The sequence below is a fragment of the Pleurodeles waltl genome, chromosome 7 (genome assembly GCF_031143425.1).
Source record: "Pleurodeles waltl isolate 20211129_DDA chromosome 7, aPleWal1.hap1.20221129, whole genome shotgun sequence".
NCBI classification, from domain to species: Eukaryota; Metazoa; Chordata; class Amphibia; order Caudata; family Salamandridae; genus Pleurodeles; species Pleurodeles waltl.
In genome coordinates, this window is record NC_090446.1 from 24,388,882 (window position 1) to 24,401,722 (window position 12,841).

The following is a 12,841-nucleotide window of genomic DNA, read 5'->3' on the forward strand; positions in this document are numbered from 1 at the left end:
GCGCAGTGGTTGTGATGCAGAGATCAATGTCATTGTCAAGGCTGTCATCAATGGGGAAGCAGGAGGCTTGTGCTGAAAAAGATGCAGCAGTGCTGGTTCTGAACACCATGTGCCAGGTTTATCCACTCAATGGTGGAAATGCACCAGTTCTATCCACTCAACAGTGGAGATGCAAAGATTCGGCTGGAGCAGTGCCTGAAGATCTAAATCTACCAAAAAAGGAAAGGGACTGGGAGAATTATGGTCCAGTGTACGGTCTCCCAAAACCTGAACCTGTAAAGAAATAGGTAAACTGTTCCACGACAAAAGAGAAAGAGATAGGGGCGTACCAGTGTTATCAGGAGAGCCCTCAAGCATCTACTAGGATGCTGAGTATCATCATTGGGCAATCTCCTCGTCAGACCGGCACTGCAATGTTTGGCGGACCACCCCAATAAAGGTGGTGGTACTCAACCGAAGATCTTCCAGCAGATATCAGTGAGTCTGCACAAAAGACTGGCAAAACGACAAAAGTGTAGGAGAGATGGGTGAATTAAAATTGGCTCTGCGCCTCGGACATCATAATTTAATAACTCGGAAAAAAAGGAACAGGCCAAGATTAAAAGAAAGAGGGTGGAGTAAACACAGGGAACAATGTCCCATTATACTCCATGAAAGGAGAGAAGGTAGAGTACCCAATCCTAACAAAAAGTGGTCAACATGTTTCACGCCTCTGTGGTCAATAATTGATCCCTTGGTGCTTCATCAGGACCTAGACAACTACTTCTCCATGTACAAAGAAAAATAAGTGCTAACAAGTCACTTACTGACCGAGGACTACTTGTCACCGTCAATTAGTCGAATGGTCACCATGTGAAAAGTAGAAACATAGACAATCATTAATGTCTGCCTAGTGTAAAAAGTGATCGACACACAGAAACCCGGACAACACATGTGGCATAGTGATCAGAGTCAGAAAAAGGCTTACCCTCTCATGGTAGAGAAAAGGCATCATAGGCACATGTCAGTCTCAGATCAAGGAAGAATTACTAGGTACAAAGGAATATGTTATGATGCATGACAGTTCTGGGGATGATTGAGAATACCCTGTGTCTATGGGCCGGCCTATTAGTATGGTACCCAAGTTAACGTGACATATCTACACATAGGTCTAGACTCCCTGAGTTTCAGTACAGTGATTAAGGTCATTGTCCATCCCATTCCACGTGAGGTCAAGCTTTTGGGTAGGTTGGGCACTACAAATCTGCTGTGCACTACAGACTTCAAGCCTTTGATACAGCGTTTTGAAACACTAGCAGGATACTCCATTCAAGATCATCATAGAGGATGTCAGCCTCCCCATTGTGGCACTCACACTACACTCCATGGGCTATTAGCCTAGCCTTTCTACTTGATGTACCATCCTCATACAGCTGGATACAAGTAGAGACAACTATGTAATAAAAATTATATCTCATTCACACAATCAACTATTCTAAAACAACCCACCTCAAATTTTCAAGCAAGACAGGTGGTATGTTTGCTTATATTTGATCACTACTGTTAACTAAATCCACACTGTGTTGCATCGTTGATTTAGGAGGAACTTACCACCACTCTTGATAGCACACTGCCAGAACTGTGAGGTTCAGACCCATCTCTTCTAAAAACTGGTTTTGACCCTGAGTGACACACATTGTGAAGTTAAGGATGCAACAGTGAAATTTGATATGCAACCACAGCTTAGAATCTGATACTTATCCTACCAATGAAACGTTTCTCAAGATTTCCGCAGGTTTCATCACTTGGACTGATAGAGAGTGCAACACAAAGCTAAGAGGTGGGAAGAGAAGCATACTAGGAAGACAGCTGGAAAATGCATGCATTCTTAGAAAGGCAACTGGGTGTGGATTTTGATATGCAATTTATTCTACATTTACACTACTTATTTGGAGACTGACAATTCAGTTTCTTTCCACAAATTAACGTATTAATGGAAGAAAACAAAGCAATAATAACTCTTAGAACATTGGCTGAACACCCAAGCTTCTCTTCCTCTTTCCCTTTGTCTTGAGTGTGATCTATTTCCTAGTTTTATCCCCCTCCCTCTTTTTCCCCTCTACCTTCCCAGCCCCTGTCCAATCTCCTTGTTTTGTTCTTTGCCACCCCTTCCTTATCCTTGATTCTTTCCATTCTCTCTCCCACTACCTTTTGCTGCCACCCTTCCATGCTGTGCTCCTTTTCCTACTGCACCCTCTGGTTTACCTCCATGTCCTTTTCCTTTGCCAGTTCCCTTTTCACTCCTCTTTCCTCTTTCCTTTTGGTTCTCTCTTCCCTTGCTATTGCCACCACCGGTTCCTTTTCACCTTTTCCTTTCCCTTGTCCCTTCCCTCCCTTGCTGCCCTTACCCCTTCCTTCTCCCTTTCCTTTCCCATGTCCCTCGACTCCCTCTCTGCCCTTACCCTTTCCTTCACCCTTCCCTTGCCCTTCATCTCCTTCTCTGCCCTTACCCTTTCCTTTACCCTTCCCATGCCCTTCAACTCCCTCTCTGCCCTTACCCTTTCCTTGACCCTTTCCTTTCTCATTAATGTTTCCCTTTCCTTTCTCATTTCCTTTCCCACCCACATATCCTTTTTCACTCCTTTTTTCTCGCTTCCTTTTCTCTCGCTTTTCTTCTTGTCCTTGTTCTCCTTCACTTCCTTCCTCAGATTCTGAGTCTTCACTGTTGCCTTCTTCCTCTTCTTCTTCTTCTTCTTCTTCACTGAGATCTCGTTTTAGTCTTGGCTTTTGTTCTGCACCTTTCTCATGTTGTTCGTTTTCAGTTTCAGCAGTTCTGTGGTTCTCTGATGTGTCCACCTTGCCTTCTTCTAAAAAAAAAAAAGACAATATGGGAATGCCAGATAAAAGATGGGCATTTTCATCATGTCCAAAGCCAGGCTGCCAGCTTCCTGCAGGTATAAATGGGTTCTATCCTTGTCACACTCAGAAGAATAGTGCACTTCAACCTCCGGCTGGAGGAGCCAGCTCTTCGTACTGGTGACATAAACACACCCACAGATCTCTGGTTATTTCCAACCCACTATAGACTCTCCTCACCCTGGACAAGGTTGCAGAATTACTCCAGCCAAAGGAAAGAGTCAAAGGGCTTTCAGGGTGAGAAAGAGTAGTGAACCCGCTCAAATGTGGTTGGCTTCTTAGGAAAAGGATTATTTCACCTGGACAAATATGTCAACCCCTGAAAAACTGAAAAATTAATTTGGTACAAATGCATTGATGTATCTATTTAATGTATGTATATGGTATGTTGATGTATCATATTTGCACATTTGTGAATGCACCCTTAGTGAGAAGCATTGTTTACATATGTGGGAACACATAGAGTTCTTTGTGGATAAAGTTCGTAATATAATTGTAGTGTAGCGTGCCCTTTAGATTATCAATGCCACTGAGCACACAGTCGATTGCTGGTCTGTGGGACTGTACTGTCCATGTTCAAACCACAAAAGATATGGGGGCATATTTATTTAAAAAATCACACAGTGCAGCTCAACAAGTCATCTTGATGTGCTGCGCTGAACAGCATGATAGGGGAAGGGCAGGATTGCTCCATATTTAACATTATTTCACCACGGTGCAAGGGTGTCTGTGTTGTGAGCAGGACTGTTTTTGTGCACAAATAAATACTCCAAGGCATTTTCCTCTTTCTGTGTGTGCCCCAGAATGTGTCAGACATAGAAAGAGGAAGGAATAAGGAGGAATAAAGATATTTCTCTTTGTTGCATCTCTCCTGGGAAGGCTTTGCATTTGATGCATTCTCAGGTCCAACAGTATCTGTAAATAGGGCACGTGGTTGTTGGGTGTGTCACAAGGAATGAGGCAGATGTTGCAGCACTCTCTGTTACAGGAAATGCTTTGACTGAGAGCAAAAACTGTGGACACTGAATGTGAAATCACTGCAAAATACATGTTTCCCCGAGACTACCTGTCACTTTTTAATGACCAATGAAGATATTAACTAAACATCTTACCCTTCCTGGCGCCTCGTCTGCAGACCATGGCTTTGACCTGTTTCTTGCACAAGAGCTCTGTGTGACACGGTAATAAGCACTAGTTAATCAATTGTGAAATAACACTAAGCTATGTTTTTTTGGGCCTTAAAATGTGCAGAACTGTATTAGGTTAAACTTTTTTGGCACATTTATTAAGCTTCTGGACTCTGAGCACATATAGCCTTGACCTGTGCAGATCTTGTATTACTCCAGCACACAAGTAAATATTGATTTGTTTTGAGTAAATAAAGCTTCACATGACTGTGAAACAAAGAAGAATACACTCTTCTGGTGCCTCAAAAGCTGTTTGTAGTTGAGGCAAAACTTGACAGTTTTCACGCAGGTGTTCTCTGAAAGGCAGTGTGTAGAAGGTTATTTGTTTCATGATAATTATGTGCATTGCTCAATGGATACATTTTTCAATTTTGTCCAGGCTATTAAAGACTTTAAAAAAAGAGGGAGCATGTACAACATTGCAGAGTGAGAACAGGGGAGAGATAAACAAATGCAAAAGTTCCAATGATCTTCAGGCTGACATTTTCTATCTCCCAGGTTTGTTGTGTTGCGTGTTGTTGTGACATTATTTTGCTGTGAACTTGTATTGGCATATTTTAATTTTGAGTACTGTATCTGTCATGTATTGTGTTTTCTTTGTTTTGTCTTTACATTTGTTTTGTCTTTATATTGCCCTTTATTTTATTTCCTGGTGGTAATGTGCTGTTGTTTTGTTGTGGTATGTTCTTGTAGGTTATAAAAGCAGGAAAACAGAACACACAGAGTGGAAAGGTACCTTCCCTGAGAAACGGAATGAACTAAGAGAAAATGGAAAACTACGGAGGTCAGCACTAGCACATTGCGATGGTCCTTTCCTACATATTTCTTTCCTACATATTTTGTGTGTATCTTTCCCAAGGGAGAATTGTTTACATAATTTTACACAACAAATAAAAAACGTCCCCTGACCAGAGAATATAGCAACAATGCAGAAACATTTCCTGAATGGGATTGCCAGGGGTTATTTGTTAACTTCTTTTCTTGATAACTCTGGAACATAATATATGACTGAGAGTCTACAGTCTAATTTAGGAAAGTGTCCACTGCTGGTTCAAATGATGGCATTATTTATTGGGAAATTATCTGTCACTTTGTCTTCCCTTAGGCTGGAGGAGTCCATTTGCCCCCGATATTTAATTCAGTACTTGGGATATCAAGAGGAATCAAATGTTCACTTCAATTCCACCATGCTATAACAAAGCAGAATATAGGCCCAAGGTTGTACGAGCTGTAAAAATGGGTGTGTTAGATGTAGCTCTCTCTACAGGGACACCCCGAATCTTTTGCCTTCCTCCTCCTACCTTTTGCTGGATTTCTGCTTATTGGTCCTATAGGGGCCACAGGAGTCTCTGTTGTTTCTGTCCAGAAAGGAGAGACATGCAGAAAATGTTTGTCCAAAAATGGACTGGCTTCAGCATGAGCTAGACCAGGAGTCCTTTGTCTATCTCCATGCCTTCTCTTACAGCACTACTCCTGCTTAGGAGAACATAACTTTACACATTTTTTTACATTATGCCTGATGCTTCAGAGTAACTAGAAACCATGAAAAACCCTCTCTTCTCTTATTCTACAACTGTGCAAACCATCACTTTAACTCAGGTGCACTGCATGATCCTGTTATTAGCATTAGAGTTTGCAGATAGTAGGATTATACCAATTCCCCAATATGAAAATAGCTAAAGGGTCTCCCTTATTGCTGATCTCTTTGGCAGTAGTCCAGATGGAAACACCTGGACCTTTGTGTGGAATGTGCAGTCATCTTTGAGTGAAGTAATCAACAACATTTACCAGGAATAGCTGATGCACTCTTTAGTGTGAAAGATATCAGTACACTTATATATGCCTCTTTCAGTGACCAGCCTTAGAGCCACTTCTGAATGCCAACAATGTTACTTCTGTGACGTGGTTCAACTCACTTAGTTCTGCCCACATGAAAAGGTAGAAAATAAATCTGAGAGGGAGGGAAAAATATTTTCAGTGTGAACTAAAGAAGCCAATGCTAGAACTATTCTCAAAACCTCCCCATGTTTCTGCTACAGGTGAAAAAGTCTGCTGTTCTCCAATGGCCCTTTAAAGTAGGTACTCAGGATGGTGTATCATCCCAGATACTGGCTAATATTATTCTGAGACTTTGATGCAGTAATTGAAAACAATTAGGTCCTTATTTATGACAAATGGCGCACAACTGTGCTAACACAGTTGTGCTTCTTTTTTTTAACGCTGGCTAACGCCATTCCCTAACACCATCCGTGTGCCATATTTATGAAATGATGCACAATGGCACTAAGGGATGGCTAGGGTACCAAAAACAGACGCTAGCCTGTGAGGAATGGTGTTAGGTGAAATGGCGCTAATGGGTAAGAAGTGATGTTAGGCAGGTTAGCGGCAAAATATCTGCCGCTAGTCAGCCTAGAGTCATTTGTTGATGAAGAAGCAGCCAAAATATTGACAGGATTCATTACCTCTAGCGCAATGCCCACCACAGGGGATCAGTGTCCCTTGGGCAAGCCCTACATACCCAGTGCCAGGAAGGGGGCCCATTGAAGGGGCCTGAATGGCACACAACACACATACGCAAACATTTACCTGCGACTTACCTTGGATGGGCTTCCTACTCCTGTGGTGTCCCTGTGGTGTGGATGGTGGTGTTTGTGGGGCTTGGGGTGGGCATCTTTGAGCACATTCCATGGTGTGTCCCCATGGAAATGGGCCTATTGGCACTTCAACGCCTGGTCTTACCAAGCTTTAAATAATGCTGCTAAATGGGCTTAGCACCATTATTTAGGCCTGCCGCTCAGTTGCACGTCATTTCTGCGTAGAGAGTTAAATATGGCGCTAGGGGACTAGCGTCATTTTTAGGAAACAAATGCCTACCTTGCATCTCATTGACGGAAGGAGGGTTGGTGCTTCCTAAAAATAGTTCTAACACCAAAACCATGATGTTAGACTGGTCTTGCATCAAAGTATAAATATGGAGTTAGGATAGCGCCGCCTTAGTGCCAAAATAAATGGCACTAAGGCAACGCAAACTTTCCATAAATATGGGCCTTATTGAGAAAAGAAAATGAAATTCCCCTAAGTCCACTGGATATCTCAAAAGGAAAAAGAGTGATCTTTGTTGACACTCTAGGTGGCAGCATTTGAGATGGGGGTAATTTATTGTTTGTTCTACCCCATTCACAGTAGTGAATGCTCATGCATTGTCTGTTGACAGAAGTCAGAGACAGGGCTCAGAAAACCCTGACAAGAGAGAGCAGAGACATAGTAGGTCCTTACCGAATATTGCCTTGGTGCACCTCATGCCGACCTTGGTGCCGCAGCATTTATCCTGACCGTCGCAGTCCCAGTCTACAGAGCAGTTCTTCAGCTTGGAAAAGTCAGGTTTGGGGCAGGGTTTTTTATCCCTGTAGGGATTTGGTCCTTCTTTACTCTGCTGCAGATTATGGTGTTGCAGAGCCTCTTGCTCTGAGGTCCCTACAGGTAACTTATTCTTCTCAAAGTTCTCAAACTTTTGACCATGTTTTTGGATGTAGTCTTCAAAACACATCCCGGGCTTACGAACACCTTCATGCTGAAATTCACCTGGATTAATGCAATACAGATATCACAGGCTTAACCACAGACCCATTATTTGTCATCTAAAAAGTATTTCAAATGCAGCTCTCTTCTGCTAGCAGAGAGTTTGAATACGTATCTAAACATCCATCAAAGGAAATGTACTACTGAGGACTGACAGAGAATCACATTATACACTGGATTGACAAACCCATTGACCATCTTTATTGATTTCCATTCACCATGTCAAATTCAGTCTTGAGTGTTCATATATCAAAGTTAACATCCATAGCTCGATTTTAATAACTAAGACAGCTGAAATTTTAAGGGGGCAGAGCCAAGTCTTAAACTTATGGCCACTGATTCAAAGCCTTGTATACCTGAAGGCAGTTATTTAATCTTAGTGCAACTTACATGTAAATATGTGCAATCTGTGCAGGTAACATTCAACACAAAAGACCATGGGCAGCTACTGGCAAGATGTGGAGTTTAGTTCTTAGTGGGCACAGTGTGTAAGTGAGAAGGGAGAAAAGATCAGACCGCAAAAGAGAGAAGAAACAGTCAGACTGATCTTGAGTGGAGGTGAGCAAAGGCAGTAGTGCTGATTTCTATCATCCCTGAGATGTTTCTTATGAGTATCCAACTTCGGAAACTCCCTAATGTTTTATGAAAAATTAATAAATAAACTTAATTGTAACGCTAAACATTTTTTTGCCTGAGAATTTTACTGAAACAGGATATCTGGTGAAATACTATTTCATAAAACATTTGTTTGTGAGACATTTTGTCCATATTTGAAATTTACCACGCTAGGATTTTCTGATTTTGGCACAACTCTGGCAGTAAGCTTTTCATTTTGCATTACAAACATTCTTGAAACCAAGTAGAATATGCATGTGATGTAACTTTTACACTGTTCAGTGACCAGACTTGCCCTCTATGTAACCTATATCTCACATATGTTCACTCAGTGTTGCTCAACATTCTCTGCAGTACCAAACTCTACTGTAATTGCTTGAATGGTGTGGTGCATGTTGAGTGGATGGCAGCAGAATAGCAGAGCAGATTAACTGTGAAGAAGGGACACTTTGGATGAAATTACCCTACCATCCTACATGAATATTTTCATCAACAGTTTTTAAATGAAGACTGAGTCCCTGATTTTGACTTTGGCAGGCGTAAAAGGACACCTGCCTAAGTCCTGCCGTCATGTCACCACCAGTGCGGTGACCTTCCTGCGGGCCTTATTACGATTTTCTCTCTGGGTCAATGGGCGGAAACTCACACTTGCTGACTCTGCGGGAAACATCCCACAACATTGACACCAGTTCGTAATTGAGCCAGCAGCAATGTTGCATTGTGTAGGTCTGCTAAGCAGACAGTGAAAAGCGTGACAGGGCTGTTCATGGGGGCCCCTGCACTACCCGTGCCAAGTTACCACCATGCAAAAGCTGGTTGAGAGGTGAATCGTAATCCCCAGGGCGGCACTGCATGCAGCACTGCCTTGGTGGATTGGGACCACAAGCACCACCAGCCCCTCCTGTGAAGGGAAACATCTGGTGCCGGCGGTACGACCGTGGCACTTTTACCATGGTCATAATGTAGAGGTCTGGCTGCCGCGAAAGTGGTCGGACCACCGCTTTGGTAGCGGTCAGACTCCCTGAGTGTTTCTGAGAATGTAGCAAAGACGAAATAGTGTCATCCATTAATATGTATGAGAAACAGCTGCCTTCAACTCAACACAAACAAAACAGAAGTACTCATCATGGGCCCTCAACCCAATGCGTGGAATGACTCTGGGTGGCCACCTACCCTCAGAAACCCGCCCAACCCCACCAGCCAAGCCCCCAACCTCGGAATCATCCTGGACTCCAACCTCAGCATGAACCATCAAATCAACTCAGTCACCTCCACCTGCTTCCGCACCCTCCGCCTCCTACGCAAGTCCCTCAAACATAGAAAGACCTTCACACATGCCCTCATCACAAGCAGACTGGACTATGGCAATGCATTCTACACCGGAATCAACAAGAAACTCAACCGCAAACTACAAAACATCCAGAACGCCGCCGCCAGACTCAACACCTCAACACTGTCACATCTCGCAACTCCTGGGTACACTGCACTGGCTTCCCATAGAGAAAAGAATCACCTTCAAGATCCTCACCCATGCACACAAAGCCCTTCACAACACCGGACTAGCCTACCTGAACCAGCGACTCCTCACCCACGCACACAAAGCCCTCCTCAATACCGGACCAGCCTACCTGAACCAGCGACTCAACCTCCACATACCCCACAGGACCCTATGCTCAGCCCAGCTCTCTCCCGCAGAAGTACACCGCTTCAGGAAAACCAAAACAGGAGGACTCTCCTTTTCCTACCTTGCAGCCACCGCCTGGAACACCCTCCCTCTCCACATCAGACAAACCACCTCCCACCTCAGCTTCACAAAGGAACTGAAGACATGGCTTTTTTAAGAACCACCTCACCGTTATACGCTGCACTCCTCCCCCCAGTGCCGTGAGACATTAATGGGTGAGTAGTTACTCTATATAAGCAATGATTGATTGATTGATGCAATTTTAGAAAGGAGAGGCACTTTCGCAAATACATCAGGGCTTTGAGTTTGAAAAATTACTGCTGAAAAATTTACAATTTCTAGTTCTATCTCATGCTTTCTCATGTTCTCTTCACTTCTCTGTCTTTTGCACTTGTGCTGTCTTAACCATCTTCTCATTTTTTGTTTCACTACTCGTATCTCTTTGCTGTAAAGAAGTTGTGTTTACAAAGGTGGACTCCTGTAACCATGCCCCAGCTAGTGCTGTCAGGGGTACCAAGGCCTGTCTGGCACAGTCAGTGTAATAGGCTTTTTGGTAAGTGGTGTCCCCATCCCACGACTGAGAGAGCCACACTACTAACTGTAATTACAGAACTAAAAGCTCCCTGATGCAAACATCCAGAAATGAGTGAATGTGTCACAATGACTACTGGGCCTCAGAACTGAGATTTGCCAACTCACCGTGTGACACACAATATGGGCTCCCATCACACGGTCACTCAGTGAGGAGCCAGTATCACATGGTGGCAGAGAAAAAAAGCTAATTTTCAGAGGCTTTTAACTGCAGATATCCATCGATGTGTATGAAAACACCTTACGACATCGACTACAGCCTCAGCAAGTTTTTATTTTTTAGAGGAGGGAGTTTGGGAAGGGTTGGGGGCAAAAGTGCCTCTTAGGTGCTTCTTGGCATGAGGCCATACTCCCTCCAAGGCCCTGCCCCCTCCTCACTCTGTGAGATTTATGTTGAAGTTGGCAGGTCCGGGTAAACGCAGTTCTATGCACATTATTTTATATTTATCAAGTACTGTCACACATTGGGCTTTCTGGCAGTCACCTTATGCACTTGCTACCAGTAGGGACCATCGTTATATTCTCATACCTTGGGTGTTTATATGTAACCAGAAAACCATTGAGATTGTTCACTCATTGTACACTACTTTGGCATCCAAGAAAATCAGCCTCTTCAAGTGGCTCATTACGAGTAGCCTGGAAATAGAGTTTGATAATAAAAGTTGAATAGAAATACTGGGTCCTGATAATACCGGGGGATCACAAGTTGATCCCGCATAGGTGCCTTGCTGCTACGGTGATCACCATGCGCCAACTTGCAATCCTGCTTCTTTTATGGGGGCAGCGTTCTCAAAGTATGTCTGTACAGTATTAACACACACTAAATACCACTGCACTCTTTTTGATTCCTGATAGGTCGACTATCAGGAATTAATGTCCCCATCTGAAATATTTAGATACTTGGGGCTTGTATGTATAAGGACTTACCAGCTGGTATTACCGTGGCCGATGCGAGAGCGAGGAGTGCAGAGAAAAGGAGGGTCCGCATGTCGGCTCAGCACTGGATGCAGTCTCAGTATACTTAGGATTGAGAGGAAAAGAGCTCTTTCCATCAGACACTAGGACCAGAGCATCTACCATTTATAGAACTCCAGGGGCGGAGTCAAGATAACAGAACAGAACAAGCCCCGCCCATTGATTAAGGGATTAACTCCTAACTCCAACAGAAAACTGTTAGTAGCTCATTGTTCCCTTCATGTGTGCATAACCTTTACATGTGTTACAATAGTAGAGGGCTCTGCGGTGTGAGATGTCAGCGCCCAGCACTGATTGTTGTGTCACAAGCACTTGGTAAGAATATCCGATAATTAGTTTACTTATTGATTTATTTCCAGTATAAGCAAAGTTATCTACAAATATGGAATCAAGTGACATTTTGTAAGTTTGATATCTTTCTCTTACAATAGAGAATGTGCAGCAGATCTTGGAAGTAGAAATGACCTTGCTGAAAACCTTCAAACCTATCAAATCACATGTCAATTACTGACAAAAATATGACATCAAATTCTACTTTCTAAATCTTTTTGAAAAACAGATGAAGATCAAAACTTGAAATTTACAACTTGAAAAACTCCTCGGCTTATAACAATATCATCAGTAGAAAATTATACAAACTCCTCCTTATATTTAACATTCCTCACCTTGCAATTGTTCAGACATTTAAACATATGGTTCAATCCAGTAGGTGAAAAATGAACAACTCTATGGTGAGGGCTAACAGAGGAGGGAGAAGCCGCAGAGAAGTAGGTGGCAAAGGGCAGTCTTTCTGCCACAAATGCAAACACAGCTGTGCAAACCTAACTGGCTTGAGCAACTTTCTGGGGTACTCAGGCCTTAAAACTCCGGTTTTGCTCTAAAATAAACTTTTTTATGGATATTACTGAAACATAAACACAAGATTTCTCTGCAAAATATCAGCGATAGACTCTCAAACATCACCCACGTTAAAAATAAAGAAAAATGGGATTGAAAACAATGTGTCTCATTTACAAGGAACTAGCGCATCTGCTCCAATGCACCAGTTTTCTTGGGTTGCCCTGTGACCCCCTAACGACACCATGGTAACGCTGTTTTTATAATACAGCGAATACAGTGCACCAGATGGCTTGTTAGCACAACTGTCTCAAAACTTTTGATGCAGTTGTGGCCCTTTGATGGACTAGCATTAAAAATTTTGGTGCTAGTCCAGCAAGGCACAGGGAGGCCCATTGAAAAGAGCCTAGTGTCAGTTAAATGCCTGCCCTGGGCAGGCATTAAAAAATGACACTAGAATGGCGCAGTGAAATTTTGT

General features: G+C 43.0%; 1 protein-coding gene across 2 annotated transcripts; it reads right to left on the reverse strand.

The window, feature by feature from the left end:
• Window positions 1-1,886: 1,886 nt before the first annotated feature.
• On the reverse strand, window positions 1,887-11,593 carry LOC138247142 (octapeptide-repeat protein T2-like). Of its 2 annotated transcripts, none has more exons than XM_069201882.1 (3): window positions 11,479-11,593; window positions 7,359-7,664; window positions 1,887-2,843 (listed from the first exon to the last, which is right to left on the reverse strand). In XM_069201882.1, the coding sequence occupies exons 1-3, from the start codon at window positions 11,537-11,539 to the stop codon at window positions 2,224-2,226; spliced, it is 987 nt and encodes a 328-aa protein (XP_069057983.1). In that variant the 5' UTR covers window positions 11,540-11,593; the 3' UTR covers window positions 1,887-2,223. The 2 variants fall into 2 exon arrangements, with proteins under 2 accessions (XP_069057983.1, XP_069057981.1); XM_069201880.1 differs by having other exon boundaries at window positions 1,887-2,846.
• Between the last annotated feature and the right edge of the window lie 1,248 nt (window positions 11,594-12,841).